Source organism: Citrus clementina, unplaced genomic scaffold (assembly GCF_000493195.1).
Source record: "Citrus clementina cultivar Clemenules unplaced genomic scaffold, Citrus_clementina_v1.0 scaffold_8, whole genome shotgun sequence".
NCBI classification, from domain to species: Eukaryota; Viridiplantae; Streptophyta; class Magnoliopsida; order Sapindales; family Rutaceae; genus Citrus; species Citrus x clementina.
Window position 1 is genome coordinate 19,150,507 of NW_006262022.1, and position 26,951 is coordinate 19,177,457.

General features: G+C 32.5%; 3 protein-coding genes across 6 annotated transcripts in view; 2 read left to right on the plus strand and 1 right to left on the minus strand.

Moving 5' to 3' along the window:
* LOC18034898 (leucine-rich repeat receptor protein kinase EMS1) overlaps window positions 1-26,951 on the plus strand; it is a 44,515-nt gene that overhangs the window by 8,323 nt on the left and 9,241 nt on the right. The gene's annotated exons all lie outside the window — the stretch shown is intronic.
* On the plus strand, window positions 3,238-8,434 carry LOC112096215 (receptor-like protein EIX2). 3 transcript variants are annotated; one of them, XM_024179400.1, is made up of 7 exons: window positions 3,238-3,636; window positions 3,757-3,912; window positions 4,717-4,791; window positions 4,906-5,064; window positions 5,145-5,294; window positions 5,632-5,790; window positions 6,041-8,434. In XM_024179400.1, the coding sequence occupies exons 1-7, from the start codon at window positions 3,270-3,272 to the stop codon at window positions 8,368-8,370; spliced, it is 3,396 nt and encodes a 1,131-aa protein (XP_024035168.1). In that variant the 5' UTR covers window positions 3,238-3,269; the 3' UTR covers window positions 8,371-8,434. The 3 variants fall into 3 exon arrangements, with proteins under 3 accessions (XP_024035168.1, XP_024035169.1, XP_024035170.1); XM_024179401.1 differs by lacking the exon at window positions 5,632-5,790 and having other exon boundaries at window positions 6,041-8,433; XM_024179402.1 differs by lacking the exon at window positions 4,906-5,064 and having other exon boundaries at window positions 6,041-8,433.
* Window positions 9,085-15,754, minus strand: LOC18033720 (mRNA-decapping enzyme-like protein). Of its 2 annotated transcripts, none has more exons than XM_006424118.2 (7): window positions 15,411-15,754; window positions 15,243-15,292; window positions 14,694-14,838; window positions 11,431-11,487; window positions 10,394-10,511; window positions 9,817-10,233; window positions 9,085-9,355 (listed from the first exon to the last, which is right to left on the minus strand). In XM_006424118.2, exons 1-7 carry the CDS (start codon window positions 15,608-15,610, stop codon window positions 9,299-9,301), a joined length of 1,044 nt encoding a protein of 347 aa, XP_006424181.1. In that variant the 5' UTR covers window positions 15,611-15,754; the 3' UTR covers window positions 9,085-9,298. The 2 variants fall into 2 exon arrangements, with proteins under 2 accessions (XP_006424181.1, XP_024035171.1); XM_024179403.1 differs by having other exon boundaries at window positions 9,167-9,355; window positions 15,252-15,292.

Genomic DNA, 26,951 nt, shown 5'->3' on the forward strand with positions numbered 1-26,951 from the left:
TAATCATAAGGACTACAAGTTTTTTTTGGTTACATTGATATATTACAATCATGATTCTATTAATATTTACAATCAGAATTTTATCTGATTATCTTTAATAATTCTAAACTAGTACAGCCCAAATTTCTATTCTCATATAATATTAAAGAGAGATATATATTCTTTTCCTCTATTAATGAAGAGATTTTTTTACTTCTATCCAATTTAATTGGAATGAGAATTAAGTACTTTCAATAGTGAGGACTCAGAACTCATACATGCAGAGTGTGGGGAGTGACAATGGGCCAAGAGACCATTGACAAGTACAAAAGAGTGGTTGCAATTAATTCAAACCGCTACACACGGTATTGCAACCAAATTGAGGGCCCATTTTTGTTTATTTCATTGAAAAATAGTTTGCACAATTAATTCAAACCGCTACACACGCTATTGCAACCAAATCGAGGGCCCTTTTTTGTTCCTTTGGTTGAAAATTAGTTTGTACAATTAATTCAAACCACTACACACGCTATTGCATCTTTTGAAAAAGAAAAAAGTGGAATAGATTTCCAAGATTAATTCAGAGAATAAGATTTAATAATAATGATGTTAGAAATCTTGATATTTGAATCTTAATATTATGTATCACTGATTTATTAAATAATAGATTTCATAGTTTGTAAAAGTATTTAACCACTTGATAAATATTATATTTGTTGAGACTAAATTAGGATTTAAATGTTGGAATATCTAACATTACATAAATAAATAAAAACTTAATAATTTATCTTCACACGACTAATTATTTTTGCATCACAACTAACCTTAATTATTTTAAAAATAATAATATTATTAAATTGCCCTGACTAGATATCAAAAGATGAAAGCATGTTAAAATAAGAAATTACTAAGAAACATGTGCTTAAACAAATGTTCAGGCTACGAACAATTAAGAAGAAACAACTTACAATCAAAGGTTAAGATTATGAACAATTTAAGGAAGGTATTGAGCAGATAAAGGGACGGAATGGTTGTTTGAATTGCCGATGACAAAAATGCTTGTGTTGTGAAAAGAAATTTGATGGTTTGTAAATGGGTTGAATTTTTCGCTCGCTTCAATGACTTTCTTATGCCCAATATATTACTTTGCACAGTAGTATTTGGGATATATCCTAACAATCAACTCTTAATTTGGTCCCAATATATTACTTTATGAATGCTTGTGTTGTTTTTTTTTTATATAAAATAATTTATTTAACTAATCATAGAAATAAGGGAGAAAAGGGGGCATTTGTTGACTCAAAGTCAATTACAAATATTCCATGCCTAACTTCCACGCACCCTAAAGCGGTTTGATTTGCTTTCACGCCTTCATGAATTTCCATGAAAGAGAGTGCCTCTCGTCTCTTTCCGGACAGTGCCGACAATTATGTTAACGTGACAAATACATAACGTTATTACATACAATAATAAGTTTTTGGAGCCGAGACTTGAGAGGGAGGTTCTATCTAATTCTAAAGATTGTAACCAAATCATTATCCCCAATTTTTTTCAGTTAAATAAAATAAAATTTATGCTTAAGTATAAATAAAATCCACAGTGGATAAAGATTTGATTATCGATTTTTTTTAATGTAAAATTGCTGGTTTGTTGCTTAAAATTTTCAATAATAATTTCACTTATTTAGTAATTAGAGAGAGAGAGAGGATTGAGGGCCAATGTTTCGCGATTTGGGGTCAATTCACAGTCAACTAACGTGTAAAACATGATTTCCTTTCATGAACTTCGAAGAAAGAAAGAAGACTCTTCGCCTTCTTCGTGACAACGAATGATGTTGATATGACAAATACAATCGCTATTACAGGGAACAACATAGGACCGAGACTTGATAAAGGGTTTGTTAAATTACATGTTATTTTCTTGCTGACTGAATTGGAAGAAAAAAATAAAAATAAAATAAAATTGTAATCAGGGTGATGTGTGGAATATATTGAAATAAATAAATAGAGAAGAGAAATTTGTTGATCAATATTCAAGAACTCATCCAAAGTGACTGTTAAATTCTAGAGGTTCCGTATGATTAGCATTTATTTTTAATTTTTTGGCTTAACATCATATGTAGTCACTGGTCATGTGATCTAGGATAGGTTTAGAAATCTTTTTTTTTTTAACTTCCGTATTCTTATTATTTAATTAGTTATAGGGTTTTTTAGTATTTGAGTAGTGATCACAGATCTCCTAATATAAAAATATGTTTCTACGAGTACAAATAAAAACTAGGATTTTAACAACCTTTTATACTAAACCCTAAAAATATATGAATTTATCAAAATAAATAAATTTGAATTGGTATGCCATAATAAAAATTTTACTTGCCAAAACAAATTAAAAAAAATATGACGCTTAAATCAAATATCGACAAAAATAGATAAAAATCCAACAAGAATCTCAAAAATAAGAAAGATATCTTCAGACAAAAATAGAAGCGTCCAAGAGAAATTTGACAAAGACAAATACCAATTACTCAAGTTATGGCCCTATGAAGACATCCTATTCATTCTACCTAGACCAGGACGTGTCGCACATGTTTGCATTCAAATTTAGGTGAAAGCAAATCGAGAGTTTGATTAAATTCAACCAATTATTAGTGTGTAAGGATGGTAGGGATGGAAAAAAACTCCGACCGTTCTTAGGTATGGTATTACCCAGATCTGGCCTAAGCATGTTTTTTTGAACACTCGGACTTTTTTAATCAAAACTTAAAAAACCTAGAATTTATATTTTATAATATTATATATATTTAATTTATTTTATAATTTTATATTTTCAAATTTTATTTTAATGAAATTGGAATTAAAAATATGAGTTTTAAATGTTTAAAAATTTAAAAATAGATAATAAGTGGACCAAATGAACAAAATAATAGATATTTTATAATATTCTTCATAAAAATCCAAGTTTTGAGCTAGCCCATAAGCTTGTCTAGTGAAGTCTGGGTACCCGCGTTGCCCAAGGTTCCGCCAGAATCCAGGCTGTGCAGATATTTATGGACGGAGAGGAAATATTTTCAGTTGACTGAATTAAATAAAAATATATTACAATCATATTATATATTAACAGAAAAAATAAAAAGAAATGAAGAAAAACGCATGCAAGACTTAGACAAAGTCAATTAAAAGCTGGGAGTATCATCAGTTCAATTGGTTTTAAATAGCGTAGAACCATCCTCTCGTTGTTGCAGAAGAGAGACAGAAAGAGTGTGTGTAGGTGATTATAATTAAGAAGATATAATGTGTGGTTCAAAAAGAGTGTGGGTGAGTGAGTTAATTTTCATATTATTAGTAGTAAAAGGGTGGTGGAGTGAGGGATGTTTGGAGCAAGAGAGGTATGCTCTCCTCCAACTCAGACATTTCTTCAATGATGATCAATGTCTTCAAAACTGCTGGGTAGACGATGAGAATTATTCAGATTGTTGTCAGTGGGAACGGGTTGAGTGCAACGACACTACTGGCAGAGTGATTAAATTAGATCTACGAGATACTAGGAATTGGGAATCAGCAGAGTGGTATATGAATGCCTCTCTGTTTACTCCCTTTCAACAATTAGAGTCTCTTTATCTAATTGGGAACAATATAGCTGGTTGTGTTGAAAATGAAGGTCCTTAATTTACTTTATTTTAATTCTTCCTCCTCGTAATTTCTTACATCTATCTGATCCCTTTTGGCTTTTATTTAATTTTTACGTGATACAATAAAATTATTTTTTATTTTTTGTCAGGTCTAGATACGTTATCAAGGTTGAACAACTTGAAGTTTCTTTATTTAGACTATAACCACTTCAACAACAGCATCTTTTCATCTCTAGGTGGTCTTTCATCACTCAGAAACTTATCATTGATTGGTAATAGATTGATTGGAAGTATTGATATTAAAGGTAAGTACGCTTCAACCCTTTTCCCCTGTCCCATCTTTTGTGGATCTTATTTCACTGAGCAGCTGGAAGTATTGATACGAGATCTAGCTAGATTCTTGCGAGTTTAGGCTTCAAGGCTTTGAATATTATAAAAATAGGATTAAGAAATTATCAATATATGCAATTTTCAATGCTTCTCATAGTCAGACACAATTCAATCTAATTATTTCTTATGTCCTGTCTTCAAAAGTAAAGAATTGTACACTAAATGGAAATCGACATCATAGCATTTTATTTTCTGTAATGATATTTCTTCGTTAACAAATTTATATCCTAAGAGGGATTGGATTTAAAAAAAAAAAGATTTGATGTTCAAGGTAAGCCATAATAACCTGCATCTTATTTGTCTGCCGATATCCAAATTTGTGCACTGAATTTAGTATTTTGGTTATTGTGAAGGGATCAGATATTGTCTTCCATAGACCAACTTGTATTTACTTAATTAATTAATTAACGCCATTTAGTATTTAACAAATTAAAATTTCGTATTTAATCTATTTTAAATTTTTTAAGAAAAAAGAAAAAGATATAGCCGTAGGTAAAGCTAAAATAAATTTAAATTCCTTACAAATTTAAATTCATGGTTGTCAGCTAAATATACCTGCTTAAAGCCACTCAGTCGAGCCCTTTAAGAGCTGCTTTAAGTTTTTCGGATTAGCCATATTCTTTTCACATAAATAAATTTCTTTGCGCCGAGATTTAAAATAACGAAGGAGAAAATAAGTTATTTAATTAACCCTGTTTTAAGTGTTGGCATAAATGCAGGACTGGATTCCTTGGGTAACTTGGAGGAGCTGGACATGAGCGACAATGCAATCAACAATCTAGTGATTCCTAAAGGTATACAAAATGTTCAAATATTAATAATTTGGAAGACAATTTAATTGATTTGATTAGGGATTTCCCAATGACACTTACCCAAAATAATTTAATCCGAAATTGTAATCCAAATAGATTACAGAGGTTTGAGGAAGTTGAATACCCTTTACTTAGGGGGAACGGAAATTGCAATGATAGATGGAAGCAAGGTGTTACAATCAATAGGATCACTACCGTCCCTCAAAACACTTTACCTTTCGTCTACTAATTTTAAGGGAACAGTAGTTAATCAAGGTAAGTAAGTCTTTTATGTCGAAAATAATTGAATTAATATATATAGCTAAAATTTACTGTTTCTTCTTCTTTGTAAATAGAATTGCACAATTTCACCAACTTGGAAGAATTGATATTGGACGATTCTGATCTCCACATAAGCCAGCTTCTGCAAAGCATCGCATCATTCACTTCGTTAAAGTATTTGTCAATGGGATTTTGTACACTCACGGGTGCGCTACATGGTCAAGGTAAATTACGGGTATCTGAAGCTTTTATGATATTAATTCGATAATAATTATTTCTTTTCAAGTTAATTTTCTCCCATAAAATAATATATATTTTTTTAAATTTTATATATTTTCACTGTCCAATAGTTCTAGCTTCTCTAATTTGCAGGATTCTTGATTAAGGTTAATGAAATTTTAGTTCTGTTATGTTAAGAATATTTCGATCGCTTAGAAGAGTAAAGAAAAATAAGTAAATTAACCAAAAAAAAAAGAAAAGAAAAGGACCGGATTATCCTTATTCCCTTGCATTATGTGATCAATATCAAAATTATAATCATTTCTTGTTTATTGCTTGTAGATTTTCGTAAATTCAAGAATTTGAAAAATCTGGACATGAATCTGGTGTATGTTGACGTCAACACCAGTTTTCTTCAAATTGTCGGTGAATCGATGCCTTCTCTCAAGTTTTTATCACTGACAGATTCAATTCTTAATAAAAACACCATTCTTGATCAAGGTTAATTAATGATTCTCCTTCTCCCTCTCTCGCATCATAACTAAATTTAATTGAGAATATCTATAATGCGAGCTATTTATAAACTTAATGAAAGATGATAAGGAGCTACTATAATGACAAAAACAACTGTAAAATAGTGCGCTGTTGTAGTGTTAATTGAAAAATAATGCTAATTTTATAGTCATTTTGTTGCCATTACGTCAGATTCCATTGTTCAATTATTTAAGTTTTATGCAAATATATTTTTCAGGACTTTGTCGGTTAGTGCATCTACAAGAGTTATACATCGGCGGTAATGATTTGAGAGGTAGCTTGCCATGGTGCTTGGCAAACATGACATCCCTCCAAGTGTTAGATGCCTCTTTTAATCAACTTACTGGAAACATCTCCCCAGGCCTTTGTGAGTTGGTGCTTCTGAGAGAGTTATACATTGATTACAATGATTTAAGAGGTAGCTTGCCTTTGTGCTTGGCAAATTTGACTTCCCTTCGAGTATTAGATGTCTCTTACAATCAACTTACTGAAAACATCTCATCTTCCCTCATGCATCTAATATCTATGGAAAAGCTCATACTTTCAAATAATCACTTCTTCCAAATCCCTATTTCACTTGAACCACTTTTCAATCTCACAAAACTCAAGACTTTCGATGGTGAAATATACGCAGAAACTGAGTCACATTATAATTCTTTGACCCCAAAATTCCAATTGACTTCTATCTCATTGTCTGGCTACGGAGATGGTGGCACATTTCCCAAATTCTTGTACCATCAGCATGACTTGAAGAATGCTGATCTCTCACACCTTAACTTGAGTGGAAATTTTCCAAATTGGTTGGTAGAAAACAATACGAACTTAGAGACGCTTCTTCTTGCCAATAACTCTCTTTTTGGATCATTTCGGATGCCAATTCATTCCCACCAGAAATTAGCAACATTGGATGTCTCCAACAATTTCTTTCAAGGCCATATCCCAGTAGAAATCGGAATATATCTGCCAGGCTTAATGCATTTAAACTTATCTAGAAATGCTTTCAACGGTAGCATTCCCTCTTCATTTGCTGATACGAAAATGTTGAAAAGCTTGGACATATCCTACAATCAGTTGACTGGTGAAATCCCTGAGCGCATGGCCATGGGTTGCTTCTCATTGGAAATTCTTGCATTGTCAAACAACAGTTTGCAAGGTCATATATTCTCTAAAAAATTTAACTTGACAAATTTGATGATGTTGCAGTTGGATGGTAATAAATTCATTGGAGAGATCCCAGAAAGCTTATCTAAGTGCTATTTGTTGGGAGGATTGTATCTGAGTGATAATCATCTCTCTGGTGAGATTCCAAGATGGTTGGGTAATTTGTCAGGTTTAGAAGATATTATAATGCCCAATAACAATCTTGAAGGACCAATTCCAATCGAGTTTTGTCAGCTTGATTATCTGAAGATTTTAGACCTTTCAAACAATAGTATTTTTGGAACTTTACCATCTTGTTTTAGTCCAGCATCTATCGAACAAGTTCATTTGTCGAAAAACAAGATAGAAAGACGGCTGGAGAGTATAATCCATGACAGCCCTCATTTGGTGACATTCGATCTTAGTTATAACAGCTTACACGGAAGTATTCCAAATTGGATTGACAGACTACCTCAGTTAAACTACCTTCTTTTAGCTCATAATTATATTAAAGGCGAAATACCAGTTCAATTATGCCAGTTGAAGGAAGTGCGGTTGATTGATCTTTCTCATAATAATCTATCTGGTCATATTCCTCCTTGCTTGGTTAACACTTCACTCAGTGAAGGTCATCATGAGGCAGTAGCTCCAACTTCTAGTTCGTGTGGTCGAGCGTCTGGCTATGCAAGTCCATGTGCGAAAAATACAAGTGGACTTCCGATGGGAAAGGAAGAAACTGTACAGTTCACAACAAAGAATATGTCCTACTATTATCAAGGAAGAATTTTGACGAGTATGTCTGGGATTGATCTTTCTTGTAACAAACTGACAGGTGAGATTCCTACTCAAATTGGATATCTTACAAGGATTCGTGCGCTAAATCTATCTCATAACAATTTGACGGGCACAATCCCGACAACATTTTCAAACCTGAAGCAAATCGAAAGCTTGGACCTCTCCTACAACCTACTGCATGGGAAAATCCCTTCTCAGCTCACTGTGCTAAATACATTGGCGGTCTTCACAGTAGCATACAATAACTTATCAGGAAAAATTCCAGATAGAGTTGCACAATTTTCAACTTTTGAGGAAGATAGCTATGAGGGGAATCCTTTTCTTTGTGGATGGCCACTGTCTAAAAGTTGCAATGATAGTGGATTATCAGCAGTGACACGAGAAGCTTACACTGATAATGAAGAAGGTGATAGTTTAATTGACATGGACAGTTTCCTAATCACTTTTACAGTATCTTATGGAATTGTGATATTAGGAATTATTGGAGTTTTGTACATAAACCCCTATTGGCGACGAAGATGGTTTTACCTTGTTGAAGTATGTATGATCTCTTGCTACTATTTTGTAGTAGATAATCTTATTCCTAGAAGATTCTATGGTGGATGGATGTAATTTCATTTACTTTACAACTTATATGTAATTTTTAAAGAATTTTCTTTTGCATGCATGGAATAGCAACTCAATAAAAGTATTTGATGCAAATTGTCCTAGAACAACTTAGTAATTTCATTGCTACTATTTGGCTGTATATATACAGTTAATGAAATTTTTAATCATTCGCAGTAGGAATTTCTTTAGATGGCGGCCAAAACTAACAGATTTGGGGCTCTACTTCTACACATCATAACAGGCAAAAGGTCTCTCTTTTACACGATCTGAATGAAGATTAACTTACGCCCTCTAGGCTCTGGAGTGTGTGTAAGTTCTCTATTAAACTTGACGGTTGAGATTTCAGGTCCAGATGAAAGTGAAATGCAGGCGACGAGACTACACTTTAAGTAAACTGGGACAAACTTAAAATAAAAAAAATTGTAGTCCAGGGTGAGAGTGATGGGTAGCTCAACTTATGGAGGATAACTAGGACTTGGAATAACTATCAGATTTGCAACTCTTGTTATATGCTAGTGGGGATTTAGGTAGCAATTTTTTTTTTTTTCCTTTTTGCCCTCTTCCTCACAATAAACACACCTAACACACCAAGCCGTGCCCAAAATAATCCTATTTTATTCATGTCATGAATCCAAAAACTATCCCAGCTCACTTTGTTTAACCAGCATAACTAAATTGTGGGTATAAATGAACACACTTTCGAAGCCTGTAACTTATAATAAGCTCAAACCCAAAAATGACATTTAAATCCTGCAAGTGTTTTTCATCATCCCTAACAAAAAGAAACAAGAATAATTATATACCAATAATTTTTCCATAAAAAATACTGATTTGAGTTGAAACACTATACAAACTGGGTTTTATTACACTTGCAGAAAGCTACACGGTAGACAAAATCTAGCAGCTACATATTGGTATCACTTTCAGCTGGTCATGAATGGTGTGCATTCAGCAGTGCTCGATAGACCATGTCTATGAATTGATTGTCCTATTACATATAAAAGCTGGTCAGATATACAAGGAAAAAAATAATAATTGAAAATGCATCACAAAAAATAAGTGTTTCGCATTAGTGTTTGCACTCTAAGCATGGCAAAGTGGTGCGGGGTTCATGATTTTGAAGACTGTGATAAGTGAAAAATAGTTCAATCCACTGATGAACATAAATTTATTTACATGTCAATTTAGATATCATCAAAAAGTAAACAGTAATTCAGAGTCACTTAAAATAGTTGATAAAATGCGTGCCATGAATGTATTTTTGTACATAAGAAATCCAAAGAGTATTTCTGACAATACAAATATGCTAGCTTTAAGTCTGCTGTCAATATGCAATTAAGAAGATTATACCAGCTGCATGATAAAGTTCCCCTAATCTTAATAACAGTAAACATGAACATGTCAGATGCAATTATAGCTTTGAGCATTTGCATAACCAGAAATCCTAACCTGAACAAGCACCAGAAGTGTCTCTCGGACTTTCTCCTTGCTGATAAATGGTCCGCTGTCTGAAGTAAGAGCAGGAGTAAGAGATGGTGGAGGGGTTGGTGGTGGAAAAGGTTGAAGCACTGGGGCACCATATGGGCGTTGCAGACTCGGGGGAGGATTAAGTGGCGGAGCTGTTGGTGTAGATGAAGAGACAAGCTGCATCATCCGTGCATAGGAGGATGGAGGAGGAACAAAGAATAAGGAAGGCTTTACAAGATTAGGGGTAGGTGCTGATAGAGGTGGAGATGGTATTTGCAAAGTTGGCACGATAGGAGAAGCAACACTGGCGGGATGAGAAGGTAAAGAAATAGTTGTATTGGACTGGTAAGGTTGTGCAGAGATTGCTGCATTAGAAGTATTCCCCACAGTCAAAGCTGTCTGCAATGATAAGGACAGATGTCATATAAAAGGACATCATAGAAGTTGAACCTCACACAAAAATGAAGTGATAACATATGAAAATAGTATATGACTTGCTGCATTTTTGTGGTAATGTTGCATACTTATGTAGAAACATATTATTTCAAAGAAAACATACACTGAAGAAGTTCACAAAAGCAGGATCTTCAGGAACATCAACAGCATTTGAGGGAGTTGACTCTAGAGGACCATCCATAACTGCCATAGTTGGAACAGCTTCCAGTTCCTCAAACTCACTGCAGTTTAACATAAAAGGAACTTGATGACCAATTTAAGTAATAATTAGATGATATAAGAGGTTAGGGAAAATGATGAGTGGACCCTTATGGAAGATGATTTCACCTTAGCTAAACACGAAAATAAAATGAAATCAAAGCTGAATCCTCGAGTGCAATGCAAATAATTTTTTCTCTCTCTTCTCTAACTCCTCTTATTCGAAATTGCTCATCATTGTGCAGTTCCTCGAGATTTTGCTAGAATAGAGAAAGCTATTCTCCCGTTAAGTGCAGAGGAAAAAGAAGGGCAAGGGCCTGGTATGATGCTATTCTATAGGAAGTGAGAAGGTGAAGGGCTAAAATATTTTGCAATTTGGAGGTGGTGTTTGTTAGTGTGTGTACTTCTGAATTTATTACCTCTTTAGGATCCATAGAAATTGCCTCTTGTTCAGCATGCACTGTGCCTACGAGTAAGGCGAGCTTGCATGGTATCTATTGTCTATTTACTTGGATATTCAAACAGGACTACCAGCAACCAAACACAAATCCCCAAACAAAACACTCTTTCAAGTGCAAGGAAAGAGTAACTTGGGCATATTTATGGTTCAAGCACTACCATAACTAAGAATGTGATGCTGTCCACAAACACTATATCAGTGCCTTTTGAACTACATCACATGCTCGAAGACTTTTTTTTTAGTCATACATAAATTAGCTATAAAATTAAGACCATTATACAACTAAAAAGAAAGAAAAATTGTTTGCCACTACATATCAAAACTGGTAATAGCAATGTAAGATGGCAGACTTCTTACTTAAACAGATGAGAGGCTACAAATAAAAAATTTGTGCAAATAAAATATATGATAAAGAGCATAATACCTTCTTGGGGGCTAAAAATAATATACAACTTGTGAAATATAAATTGAGCTACCATTACCTTTTAGATGTGGCAACTTTCGACTTTTGAGGCACCTTGGAATATGCATTCAGAATCCTGCATTTGGAAACCAAATAAACAACGTTAATAACAATTTTACAATAGAAAAATTAAAAATTGATAAATGGCAGTTGTAATTTATGTATGCGTAAAGATAGCTTCACATCCAGGGTCCTCCCATAAACATGCTTGTAACAAGAATTAGTTTGCCTCAACTGCTAGCAACTATACAATAGTAAAAATCACTCTTATGAACTCAACAATACTAGGCACCAATAAGAGTATGATACAGCCATTCTAAATGGAAGAGAATACAACTGTTTTACAACTATGTTGCATCAGGAGATATGTTAGGAGGATTAATCCAGATACCTTCCAACCCAATTAGGAAAACTCAAGGTCAGAAACCAGGAGCTGCAACCAAACCTTACAATCTTGAAGGAAGAAGGAGACTTGGGGCATTTTTCCAGATAGGTGACTTACAAGATCTCCTGCCAAGAAAATATCTACTGCTTCGAACCTCCATTGAAATTTCTTTTCCGTTTTTCTTGTTTTGACTTGGAACTTTCCAGCATCATCTATTTGATCTTTTTTAAAGCTAAAATAGCAATCTATGGGTTGTCAACATCTTACCCCCCCCCCCCCCCCCGGGGGGCCCCCAAAAAAAAAACCAATGAGTTGTCAATAAATAGCGCCTACTCAACTTATGTTCTCCAATGGATGACAATGTGCAAATCGACCTAGCAGCCACATTTTTCCCCCCTTTAAACCACCATTAGGCAACTTTTCTAACCTTTCTTTATTGCCCACGTCTACAGAACTATCATATAAAGACTACATTATTATTGGGATAGAGAAAAAAATACAGACTATATTATTATTATATCTCATTTTATTAATTAACTAGTGCAAGACTTATTTAGTGTCAAATCAAGAACTAATTAGAAAAGACAACTCATGATAATACAGACCTTAAAAAGCAATAGCTAGGACCACCCCATGTACTCCTATTTTAGCCTTCAATATCCTGGTAAAAACACAATTAAGTCTTGCAAAAGAACATTCACAAGTAAATTCAACATTAATTAAGATTAAGTATCTACTGCACCTTCAATCAATGACTGGGTGAATAGCATGGTCAACCATCCAGTTCCTGTAGCCCTCCTTGTACCTATGTTAGTTACATTTTACATATTAAGACACGAAAATGAAGGATCACAGCCTGGTAAAGAAAGCCATTAATTAATAGTTTTTGTTTAAAAAGTTCTCGTTTAGATCTTTCCTATTCAATGAATCAATGTAATCCAAGGAGAACTCTTCCATTTCAAGCAGTGTTAGAAGATAATTGGAAAGCCTAAAGATAATATACAAGGACCAAGATATCAATTAGGTCAAATAGTGAATGTCAAATATAAAAAATAAATAAAAGAAGTTGTACATGATCATTTACTATCAAGTTCTGTAAAACTGAAAATACCATTATCCCTGTAGAGATTCTCAAACAACTCTTTAGCAAATTATAAAATAATTAAAAAAAGAACGAAAGTTTAAAAAAAAAAAATGTACAACAGCCATATCAGGAGATGTTTTTCTTCTCAATCTCAATATTTTCTAGCCGTAAAACAATTGAAAAGCTTAACACCAAGTGAATTATTAAGAATTCATCATTTAAATTCCCAAATCGCGAAATGTTGGTGCAACTAGGAAAGTGCAAATGCAATCACTTTACTAACACAAGAAACATCAATAGTGAGAAGCCAACTTTGTATCAAATTTGAAACAGATAGATAGAGGTCAAAAAAATTATAAAGACACTCAATTAAAAGCCTTTCAAACAGCTTTTGCATGCAACAAGAACAAATCAAAGGCGATGTGAATGTATTGAAAGACTAATTTACAATCATCTACAGGACATAAATATCTTGGATAACTACTCTCTATACCCTACTGTCCCACTGAAAATCATCAAATCCCTCCAAACAAAAATGACAAAATGGATAAGAATTGTGTGGTCAAACTTCAATAACTTAGCAGCCAGAGCAAAAACTTATGTAGACACGCAAGCCACTCAAAATAGTCATATTGTTTGCTTTCCAAACACAAGCCACTTTGTAATGAATATTCATAAATTGCTACTACCATGTTTGTTAAAACACGTGAAAACTACCATCACTAACTAAATGTAACTAATGATCATCATCACGTTCATGGAATCACATGTCTGACAGTATTAATTAGTGCAAATGGCATGCTTCTTAAAACTCCTTATTTATCACATGGGCGCCATTCCAATCAACCAATGATTCTGATCTAGTCAGCATATTCAACCTACGAGCCAGTAATACCTCCATTGCTTCTTTAGATTTCTCAACAAAATTCCACATTCTAACCATACTTCTGAACTTGTTGCTCCCATAGACTAATACAATATAAAGATTTCTTCCCACACCACCTCAGCCCCCACTCCTAAAAAACCAATTTAAATTCTCATTGACTGTACAACCTATAGTCCATACCAAATTGAAAAACTTACAAATATAGAACCTCAAAGAATCTTCTTGCGTTCCATTTTTTACAGCAAGAAAATTGACTTTTACCACATGCAAGTCAACAAATAAAACAATCATGTCTTTGTGAGATGCACATTTTCAGACGAATCTGAAGAACAATGAAACCATAAAAACCTAATATGAGAACACTGAGGACTCCAGATATCATCTATAGAATCTTTGGTCCACCCTTGCATAATGAAAAAAAATTGAAGGCTTCGTCACCAACTCCCCAGGTTGTTTTGTTCTCCTATCTCCTAAATCTAAAGGAAAGGCAACCCGTTCATTTTCCAATCTTAAGGGGCACAGAACGACTCTGGTATAAAATAGTCAGTTTCTATACAAAAATAACTCCTTTGCACTTGGCATTCCACATCTCGAAATAAAAAGCATGCAAGGAGGAGAATATAATAGCATTAAACAAGTTTTATTAACCAAACTTCAAAGATGCCAGACAAGGCAAAAAAGGAATCTGTACAAGCCAGATCCCAAGAATAATAATTCCAATATACAATTCACGAAAACAATAACTAAAACCATGTTCATCAGGCCTCAGCAGAAGCAACATGTAATAGCCATACTCTATTATTTGAAACACATTTCCAAGTTTGGAAAAGATTCTAAACTATTCTCGATCTGTCAATTATTAACATGTAAAACATAATAATATACGCTTAAACTACTACAGTAGTAAAACCAGTAAAACAACAATACCTGCTAAAAAGATTTGCTACCTCTTCACATTCGCGAGCATTGTAGAACCAAATCCCATTTACTTCTTGGGATGCATTTCGATATAACAAATACGGAACCTGAACTTCAAACTCAAAATCTCCCAAAAGATTTTTCACTAAATTATCTGCACATATCCAAGATATTGAAGCTTCTCAGTGCAAAAACATATGCAAAAAGACATGAAGGTTAGGAGACATAACTAAAACTTAGCAACAACTGATAAGCACAACAAGAAATGAAATATAACACGAGTTGTAAACAAGATAGACGCACGGTATCTAAATAATTGTACCAACCCCCTCTCCTGATTGTCATAAAACGGCCAATATTTAACGCTAGACAACAACATGGCAAATACTCTAGCCTCTATATTATTGGCATATAAATATTTTCGGTTGGGTACATTATATTCTTCGTTCTAAAACCTCAATCATTAGCTAGTACTGTGATAAAATGATTCATCACTGAAATTAAAACTAGTTCACGTACAAATAATCAAAACTGAAATAGAAACAAGGACAAACCAACCCGTATTACGTCGATTCATTACAACAAACTGAAATCGAGGCTGTGTGTTCCTGAAAATTGAAAAAATAATAATTTCACCAACTTCATATGTAATACAATCTCCAAAACAACGAATATCAAATGAAAAAATGGAAAGCATAAGAGAGAAAAGAATCTAATTTTATTGACCTTTTGACGACGAAGAGAGATCCTTCAACATCCTTATGACTCCATTGGCTGAGGTCGATGTTGAACTCGTAGAAGGTGACATGAGCGGCCGTGATGAGGATCTCCTCAATGAATGGATCGATTCGCTGAAGAACTGTCAGGTTTAGGAGTTTTGTGCTCTGCTGGTCCAGATTAGCCATTAATTTTCCGTTCTGCGACATTTTTCATAGTCCTTTTGGGCTCTGCCCCGAGCACAAGCGCCATGGTTTTTCTGTGAGCTCTCTCTTTTGTAAATAAAGTGTTTGATGAGATAGCCGAGAGAGAGTGAAAGAGTTGAGACTCGAGATTGATCTTGCTTTAACTTCTTTCAAACATTTGGGAAATAGCATTTAGACCCCAAAATTAGATTTATTATAATCATTTTTTACCCGTACACTATTAATCCCTTTTATTTTTTAAATTGTCAATATTAATGTATTAGAATAATGTTAGAAATCCCAATTATTATCTCAATGTTTCAATCATAACTAATGTGATAACTCATCGGTGACTGTAACATTAACCTAATTATTAATGTTTATCATGAAATGATGAGATTATTATTCAAGAAAAACTTAGTAAACATCAATGACTAATATAATATGACAATTACAGCTGAATATTAGTACAATAATTAGGATCCCTAAAGTTAGTGAATGTATTATAATATATGTGTGTTACACTATTTTATGTCTCTCAAATTCAATTAAGTAATTTCAGAGACCTAACCTTTTATTACATTAAATTAAGAATGTATACATGAACAAAAGATGTGCAGTTTTTGTTTTATTTTTCACTATTATTTGCCATTCATCTACGTACGTCACTTGATTTTTTGCGATTAATATGCTTAAATGGATCTCTTTGATATAAATAAAATAAACGAAAAGTCTAAGAGAAAAAAAAAATGAGGACCGAAATTATTACACCTACAACAAATTTGCCCAGAGAGCAATAAATCAAACTTGCTTAGGAAGTTCAACAATGATTAGTTAATAACTAAAAGAGCCTTCACCTAACATGTTAAAGCTTCCGTCAAGCACAAACCCATTGAAAGCTGTTTAGGTCCGTTTTCGATCATCGGAAATTTGACAAAATCATAAAAACCCTCATCTTAGAAATTCCAAGCATCAGGCAATAGTCCGACTTTATTGATATTGAGAGTAACACAATAAAAGTTTCGTACAGATTTTGCAAACGAAAAGCACATAATACACTTAACTAGGTGGAAAAATTAAAGTGTATGTATTACAAACTGCTAACAATATACAATAGTAAAAATCACTCTTATGAACTCACAAATACTAGGCACCAATAAGAGTATGATACAGCCATTCTAAATGAAAGAGAATACAACTGTTTTACAACTATGTCACATCAAGAGATATGTTAGCAGGATTAATCCAGATACCTAGGGATGGCAACTGGATCGCTCTATAATGGATATCCACAATATCCATCCAATTGGATCGGATAATATCCATCCAAAAATTTTTAGATTTTGAAATGGATATTTTAAAATTATATCCAAATGGATATGGATGGATATAGATAATTATTTTTACCCAATGGATATCTATTTAACCCAACACAAGTTTAAAAAATTTTAATTTTATAAAATAAAAAATAAAAAATATAATAAACAAACAATTGTAAAAATATTATATTAACTAGTGAAAATTTTAAATTCATCTTATATTAAAAACTAAAGTTTTCAAAATTATCCTTTAATTTTTTAACTTATTTAATATTATTAAAAATTATTATTTTATTTTATTAATTTAATATTATAAATGGACATCCACCGGAAAGTCACCGGACCTCCTCCGGAATTCACCGGAAAGTTGCCGGACCACCGTCGACTTCGCCGGAATTCGCTGGAAAGTTGCCGGACCACCGCCACCAACCACCAGACCGCCATTTTATATATATATATATATATATATATATATATATATATATATATATATATATATATTATTACTAATATAAATAGTTTAATAACCAAATTTAATATTGGAATTTTAATTATTTTATATTATTATTTTTATATAATAAAAATAAAATATCCATAGATATTCATGGGTCTCCATAGTTATATGGATAAAATCTATATCCATGTCCAATATTAAATACTGGATATGGATATAGATATATCCATTATCGATAATTATGGATTTGTGTTTGGATGGATAATATCCATCCATAATTGAATATTTGCCATCCCTACATATACCTTTGAACCCAATTAACCAACTCGAGTCAGAAACCAGGGGCCCCCAACTGAACCTTACAATCTTGAAGGAAGAAGGAGACTTGTGGTCCAGATAGGAGACTTACTAGATCTCCTGCAAAAGAGAATATCTATTGCTTTGAACCTCCATTGAAATTTCTTTTTCTCTTTTTCTTGTTTTAACTTGGAACTTTCCAGCATCATCTATTTGATCTTTTTTGAAGGTAAAATAGCAATCTATAGGTTGCCAACATGTTATTCTGCCAAACCCCACCCCCCGGGGGACAACAAATAGTGCCTACTCAACTTATGTTTTCCAATGGACGACAATATGCAAATCGACCCAGTAGCCACATTTTTCCTCCCTTTCAACCACCGTTAGGCAACTTTTCTAACCTTCCTTCATTGCCCACACGTACAGAACTATAATAAAAAGACTACATTATTATTGGGGTAGAGAAAATATGCAGACTATATTATTATTACATCACATTTTACTAATTAACTAGTGCACGACTTATTTAGTGTCAAATCAAGAACTAATTAGAAAAGACAACTCTTGATAATACAGACCTTAACAAGCAATAGCTAACAACATCCCATATACTCTTATTTTAGCCTTCACTATCCTGGTAAAAACACAAATAAGTCTTGCAAACGAACATTTATAAGTAAATTCAACATTAATTAAGATTAGGTATCTACTGCACCTTCAATCAATGACTGGGTGAATAGCATGGTCAACCATCTAGTTCCTGTAGCCTTCCATGTACCTATGTTAGTTACATTTTATATATTAAGCCATGAAAATGAAGAACTCTTCCATTTCAAACAGTGTTAGAAGATATTTGCAAAGCCTAAAGATAACATACGAGGACCAAGATATACACAGATAGTTTCTTTACGGGACTAAAGAGCTTTTTTAGATGTTAAAACTGTTTCAAACTCTTTTTCTTGTTTGGTTTAACTAAGGAAGAGCTTGTGGAAGATTAAAAATGATGTTTCCTGTTCTCTGTAGGAAGCTTTTAGGAGATTTTTTGGGTTTTTTTGAAAGGTTGAATTGTCAAAAATACCTTGATGTTATTGTTTGCTAAAAGATGTTATGGACAACTAAACAACCAACAACATTTTGTTAAAAGCTCTACTAGTGTAGGATCTACTTAAAGAAGCTATACCAAACAGATTCTTAGACTAAATAACTCGATCTTAAGTTTGTAAAATTGGGCTCAGAATCTCCACTAACAACCCCGCTTCGGTGAGAAAGCCCAAGCCTGTTACTTTGTATAACCTTATTCTGTATGTTTGATTGCAGGAACTGGCCGATCATACCGACGAGGTGAGTGTGCAACATGAGGTGCTTGACGGGATGTTTACTTTCTATGATACAACTAAAGCTAGCCTCAACATATATCAGGTGCCTGCTTGTTTTTACCTTCTAGATACTAATATTGTTTAGACGTGTAATCTCTCTCTCCATTGAACGCTAGACGGCTCGTCTCAAGCCTTCTACGTACATCAGAGTCCTTCTTTAGCTTTTTATGTATAAAGTTTTGATCTTTTTCCTTCATTTGCTTGAAGCTCATTACTGCAGATTTTTTTTACAGGTTGCTAGTGTAACATTCGACTTGCTGTTGCTTCTAGTGTTGGGATCGTATTTAATTGTGCTTTTCAGCTTTCTTGTCACAACAACTTGGGTATTACTCTTTCTCCATATCAAGCTTGAAGTTCTAAATTTCAGTTTTATCTTTTATTTGATGTTTTATAATTTCATTGCAAACAGATTAGAATAGAAACTTCAAAAGTTCCAACTGACTAGTCCCGTGTAACTTTTTCAGGGAATATTTTCTCTCATAACAACTACGAATGTGTTATGGTTTAGCTCAGTGACACAAAGGATAGAAAATCTAAGATGCGAAAAATTTTTGTTGAGATTCATTTTTCATCCTGATGTTACAGCTGGCCTTTTTTTTTTTTTTTGGCAGAGAATAATGCTTGTGTGATTTCTGAACTTGGTGATTGTTGAAATGAGCTGAAAATGAGCTGGAAATGTGTTTGGTTAATGAGAAAGAGAGCAAGAAAATGAAAGAAATCTATTTCACTTTTTATTTATCAGCATGATTACATTCACAATAAATCTAAGCTGCTATTTATACTTAAATGAATACACACGAGAATCTTCTTGCTAGATACTTCTAGAAACTCTACACGCACACTCACATTGAGCTAGTGGTTACTAAAACCGTTACAACGATATTGCCAGCTCAGCATAACCAACTTATAACTAACACACTCAGCTGCAGGGGAAACCATCAAGCTTACTGTGCATCCTCTGTACTCAAGCTTCTTTAAGCATGCTCTGCAGATCATACTCAAGCTTTTTTTTTCATAGAAGTTGCAATCTTTACGTTATATACTAGTTTGACTAGGCTATATAAGGAAGCTATATGAAATTAGAAAAATAAGCTATACTAGGAAAGAATAAATATATGTACAGAAAATTAGGCTATAATCTCTGACTTTAAACAAATTTAATATCAATTTTCTTCTGGAAGTTGTCTCGCATGGGGCGCATCAGTATTGTAACGTCTGATGGGTCTTACATTATCCACAAAAATAACTCGTCCATCTAGTACCTGCAAGTACATACTCTGAGATGCTTAAACTCAACAATATAAGCATGGAAAATTAGAGAAAAATGATGCAATTTTACCTTCCCATTCATGTCTGCCGAGGCTTTTTGGGCTTCCTCTTCTGTACTGAAAGTCACATATCCGTAACCTTTTGATCTATTCTTACCTTTATCCATTATTATTGTAGCTGCAAACAGAAAAGAATCGGATATTACAAAATAGTGAAGAGGGAAGAGGGGTTGAGACTTAAAACAGAAATAGACCAAACCCTCAGTGACGTGGCCAAATTGTGAAAAAGCATCAGCTAACATTTCTTTAGTGGTTGAGAAAGATACGCCTGCAAAGGATGCCAGTTAATTTTATCATAATTTTAGATGGTAAGATTGCAAATTCTGCAGCCAAAGGTAGTACGGAACTGAATGAAGGAAATCAAATATGAATATGTTTTCAATCTCAGAATATTAAGAGTAGCATAAGTAACTTGTGAAACAGTTACAAGTTCAACGGAATTAACTGATGGCATGGTTGAATTTTGTAAATATTTGATATTTTGAACCGAACACGGCAAACAGATGGATCCAGATAATCAAGAAAAACATCAATTCCATGCAACCAAATTAGTGTGGGCAATGCAATTGAGCAACACTATAAAATTATTCAAAGAAATCTCTAGGTCAGTATCCAAATATATTTCTGAAAATGTTTTTTTCTCATTAGCGCCGCCATTTTTGTAATAGAGGGTAAAGAAATAAGTAACAAAGTAAGAGGTGAGCAGAAGCGGCCCAATTTAGCTATATGCCATGCATGCGATCAAAATTGAACGGTTAAATGGCAGCCACTATGTTACATCTTGTGTAAGTAACAAACCGCCTACATGGATCGTTGGATTTGGGAATATGAAATCCAATGGATAATATTGAATTTAACGAAAAATAGATTACAGGTTGCATTAGTCCAAGTTTATTTCAAACAAACCAGCTGACGAAATAGCCGCTAATCAAATTTAAAAGGGAAAAAAAAATCAAATTATAGGTTATAGATCTTATTTCCATCTTAAATCTATGTCTTTCGTGGTGACTCAATTTGTAAACTAATTTATAATTTGGATCTATATTAGAGCTAATGCTTCCCTAAATAACTAAGAAAATTTTCTTTTCATTGATTAAATATTTATTTCCAATATCTTGTATATGTAGGATTTGAAAAGAGGGAAAATAGTAGGGATGATAATGAGAGAAGATAGAGATGTCGATTCTCAAATCTAATATTAGTGCTATACTTATATTCCTATACTAAATAAATTATCCAAGGTTCGTGCTTAACGATACGTTGCAAAATTTTAATTTCTATTTAAAGCTCTGTCTAATATGGCTTTTCATAAAGCTTAGAGAAAAGTAGAGCTTTTACCAAAAAAAAATTAATTAGAATTGTCAATGATAAATTTTAAAAAGTACTTTAATAAATAAGCTTTTAAAGTTATATATATTATGAAAGAAATGAAATAAGATTATATAATAAATTAAGAGTATCTTAGATAATTGAACTTTAAAAAAAAAACTCGCTAAGAGGTTTAAAATTTGAGTTTTAATAGTGGATACAAAATAGTTTATTTAATTCTCAAAAGCTCTACTCAAAATAGTTTATTTAATTCTCAAAAAATATTTTTTTCATTGAGTAAATAATACTAAACATGCACTAAAGTGTTAGGACCAGAAGTTGTACAAAAAATGATGGCTACAACTTAAATTATGAATGGAGTAATCGGAGAATATTGAAACCCGTTTAATTTGGATCGTGCATTGAGGGACGAAAGGATAAAAAATTTAATTTTGAAATTGCTGTTGGGTACGGTACAATGACTTACCGTTGACAGCTTTTGCAACCGGATTACAATCGGTTAGTTCAATAATTTTATATCCCCATTTAACCGCCACGTGCTGCTGTTACATGGGTCAATTAGTCATGTCATTACTGTTACTTACAGATGCCGTAACATAACCGGACCCTGGTTAAATTCTGTTGTTTCCAATAATTTTATGCTGTATCTTCTTTAATAATAAAGAAAACTTGCATTAAAATTAAAATTAGGGTAATACCTGATTTTATAAATAGATTGCAATGTAATTTTGAAAAATAAAACAATAATTTACAAAATGTTTATAACATAATTTTAATTTTTTTTCAAAAAGGAAAAAGAACAAAAGTAAGAAATAGAGAATTAGGGCTACAAACTTTGTATCTTAAACGGCCGTTAGATTATTTGTAAATGAAAGCAACGGTCAGATATTGGTGGATTATGGAAACATGTAATCATAAGGACTGTGAGTTTTTTTTGTTACATTAATATATTACAATCAAATTCTATTAGTATTTACAACTAGAATTTCATTTGACTATCTTTGATAATTCTAAACTAGTACAACCCAAATTCTTATTCTCACATAATATCAAAGAGAGATATATATTCTTCTCCTCTATTAATAAAGAGACATTTTTATTTCCTTTTAATAGTTAGGACTCAGAACTCATACACGCTAGTTTGAGAGTGTTGGGTGTGACAATGAGCCAGGAGACCATTGACAAGTACAAAAGAGTGGTAGAAATTAATTCAATCCGCTACACACGCTATTGCAACCAAATTGAGGGCCCATTTTTGTTTATTTGGTTGAAAAATAGTTTGCATAATTAATTCAAACCGCTACACACGCTATTGCAACCAAATTGAGGGCCCATTTTTGTTTATTTCGTTGAAAAGCAGTTTGCACAATTAATTCAAACCGCTACACACGCTATTGCATCTTTTGAAAAAGAAAAACAGAATAGTTTTCTAAAATTAATTCCGAGAAGAAGATTAACTAATAATGATGTTAGAAATTTTAATATTTGAGTCTTAATATTATGTATCACTCATTTATTAAATAATAGATTTCATAATTTATAAAATTACTTAACCACTTGATAAATGTTATATTTGTTGGGACTAAATTGGGACTTAAATGTTGGAATATCTAGTATTGCATTAAAAAATAAATAAAAACATAACAATTTATCTTCACTTGACTAATTGTTTTTACATCACAACTAACCTTAATTATTTTGAAAGTTACAGTATTATTAAATTGTCCTAACTGGTTATCAAAAGTTGAAGCATGTTAAAATAAAAAAAATTACCAAGAAACATGTGCTTAAACAGAGGTTAAGGCTATGAACAATTAAGAAGAAACTCTTAATTTGGTCCCAGTTAGTATAATAATCATCTATTGAGCGGTAAAATATTAATTTTAATAGTGATGAAATCCAATATATAATAGATTAATAACACACATAAATTAAAACTTAACTGTCAGAAATCATAACATTACTCTACTCTTCAGTAGAGTTCTCTTAACAGATTATGTGAGATTGCCTACATTAAAAATAGGTTAAGACTGCTTGTTGAAAGCAATATTCGCTTTTTCATTATATCCATAACTTTGTTGGGTCCCTCTATGGTGCCGTAATTTTTTTTACGGTATTAATAGTGTAACAAATTTGTACCATTAGATATAATCAACGGTACACATTATTTTTAATAATGAAAATATTTAATTATTTCACAAATGTTATAACCGGTTAACAAACCGGTTGCAAAACCTATTTTAAATTTAAAAGGAAAGAAAATAGAGATATAATAAAACTCAATCTCCTTCTTTATCTCATAAAATTCGTAATCTGTTTATCTCCTTTGTTGTTGTATTGAAATTGGATTCCTCAATGCTGTCTCAGTTCACAAATGATTAATCGTGTCAAATCGTAAGCTTGTTCTTATCGTTCAACTTTTTCTCCATTTATTGCCACATTTATTTGATAGGTAGGCTTTTAAATTTATTGCTCGATGGTGACATTAGACAAGGAATCACAGATTTGATGTTCTTTGTTGTACTAAATTCATATCAAATCTTGCTTTGATGCTATAATATATTTAGTTACTACCTTACATTTTCTTTTTTCACATTTGAAAACAAATTCTTTTTATTCATAGGATTACATAAAGTGCGCAGCCCTGAAGTTTGAACTTCAAAGGATAAAGTTGCATTGCAGCATGTTAAGCAGCAAAGCTTCTTCACTGCATTAGATAGAAGACGGTGAATCAAGTGCAGCCAAGACTTGGCTGAGTCAGCAATTAACCACCAATCGTTTAAGAAAGAGGGGCAAAGCAAGTTGAGGCCCACTTATTAATCTTAGCCTCTGATTCCATTCTCCTTTTCTCCGTCCTGATTTGATTATCTCCAGCAGTGACGCTAAAGGTTAAACTGGCATGATCTTGCCCACATATAAATGTATTTTTTTTTTTTAGGATCTGAAGGGGCAAATTTTTTTTTCAAGTTTGTTATATGATCTTTTGTGAAGACCTGAAGATACGAGAGTCAGATTAATAATTTTGTCTCTCTTAGGCTTTATGCAGTGGGAATGAACTTTCTCTCTTTTAATTCTCTGCCATTTTCTCAATGAAGGCAGCAAGAGAATATTCAGTCTTTCAAAGTCTCAACATTCATAATTTGGCCAGTCTAGTTGTTTACCTTGCATCTGCTGGAGTATTATATCGCCAAGAGATTTTTCCGTTGCACTTTACGAATTTATATTATTTTGAGGAGGGAATTCAGCTAACTATTAATATCATACAATTGAAATTTAAATGTCGGTCTTTAAATTCTAAAGATTAAAGACAAGCCTAATATGAAAATACAGATGTTAAAATCTTCATTTTTGTTTATTGATACTTTATTTGTTAGTATCATAATTTTAGAGATATATTTGATGTTACATGATTGACTAAATATTAACATTAAAATGCAGATGGAAAGAAAAAATGATGGAGGGCTCCATAAAAGCATAAAAAGAAACGGAGATGGTGAAGCAAACTTTCGAAATTGCAACCATGAGAAGGAATTGACAAAGCTTAATGAAAAAATGGATGGGATGACATTTAATCTTGTCGCTGTCAGGCATGAACTTGGTGAGCTGAAGAGGAACAATTTAGATACTTATGCATTGGTACAAAAAATGTATAGTGTAGTTGAAGCACTTGAACGTAATATAACTCATATGCAATCACACGCATGGAAGGAAAAGATGAACTCTTCTAGTAAAGATGTTCAAAATAGTAAAAATGAATCAAGTGGTCAAAATTTCGTGGAAAAGGGAGATGAGTTTGGGGTGAAGATCGCAGAGATTAAGGACAAGATTGAAGACGCATGTGATGAAAATTTATCATTGAAAAACTTATTTGTGTATAGGAAACAAAAAGAGAACCAAATCTTCCACAATGTTGTTAAAAAGGTATGATAATAAACTATTATTCTACATTTTTTTTTCAAAAATATTTGTATAGCACATTCATTAAACAAAAAAATAATAATAATAAAATTCATGTTCTTATGCATGTAGGATAAAGCCATGGATGCAGTTGATTTTGTGGATTTGGTATCATCGGTGGAAGTAGATGCAATTGAGGATAAAAAGGTGCGTCCTCGAAAGCCCAGTCGTTATAAAAAATCTCCTTATGAAAATTTTACAAAAAAAAAAGGCTATCGCAAGAAGGAGTTCGATTTATCCAAACATGGAGCTTCTTTTTCGGAGGAAGAATGGTATATTTTACAGTATATTTTTCATGAACAACTAGATAAAAGGTATGGAACTATTTAAATATAATCATATTTTATATGTTTGTATTTTGATGTTATTATTTGTTTTAATTAACTATTAATGTGAGTGTATAACTTATGCAGAGAGAAAATTGTAATGACAAAACGACATATTGTTACCCGCTTCTTAATGTCTTCTTTAGCTCCTAATGTTTGGATATTTGATGAGGTATATTGTGTTAGTGTGTGTGTCTAATATTCAGAGCGTAATAAGATTATATGTATTTAATTTATAATTTATTTTTCATTTGGTAGTGCATGTTTTAATAATAATGTTGTGATGATTTTATTCATAGATCATAAGTTGCTATGCTGAGTATTTAACTAGAAAGGAGAGTTTGAAGCAAGATAATGAGACTCGAAATTGGTTTTTACCAACTCTTTTTGGGGTATGTTATAAATTTTTGTTGTTACAAATATATAATATGCTTTTACAAAAAAATTAGAATTTTTTTAAAATTATATCTTACCATCTTCATATAATTATTAATTTATGAATGTTGTAGCAAATAGTGGCGAATGTGTCAGGTGTTTCAACTATTGATAGATCAGAGATTGAAATTTCGGTTCGTAAACATAACATTTGTGAATTTTACATGGGTGCACTCAAAAGATGTGAAAAGGTCAGGAATATTATCATATGTTCAAAAAACAAAAAAATTTATTTACTCAAATATCATATGTTTTATTATTATCATTTGAAGGGAGTAATGATTAATACAAAATTAGTGTATTGTTGCACAGATATATGTTCCTCTTTATGACGGGCTTGCAAAACATTGGTATCTTGTAATAATGAATATAAAAGATAAGACTGCTGAGATTTGGGATTCTTTGCCTAATTCTGAAATAGAACCAAATCATCGTCAAGAAATCGTTAAGCAAAATGTAAGTTCAAATTTTTTATTTGTTTATATGAAATTACTAGATGCAATATATATTAACTATCATTATTATTATGCAGTACATGCATTGG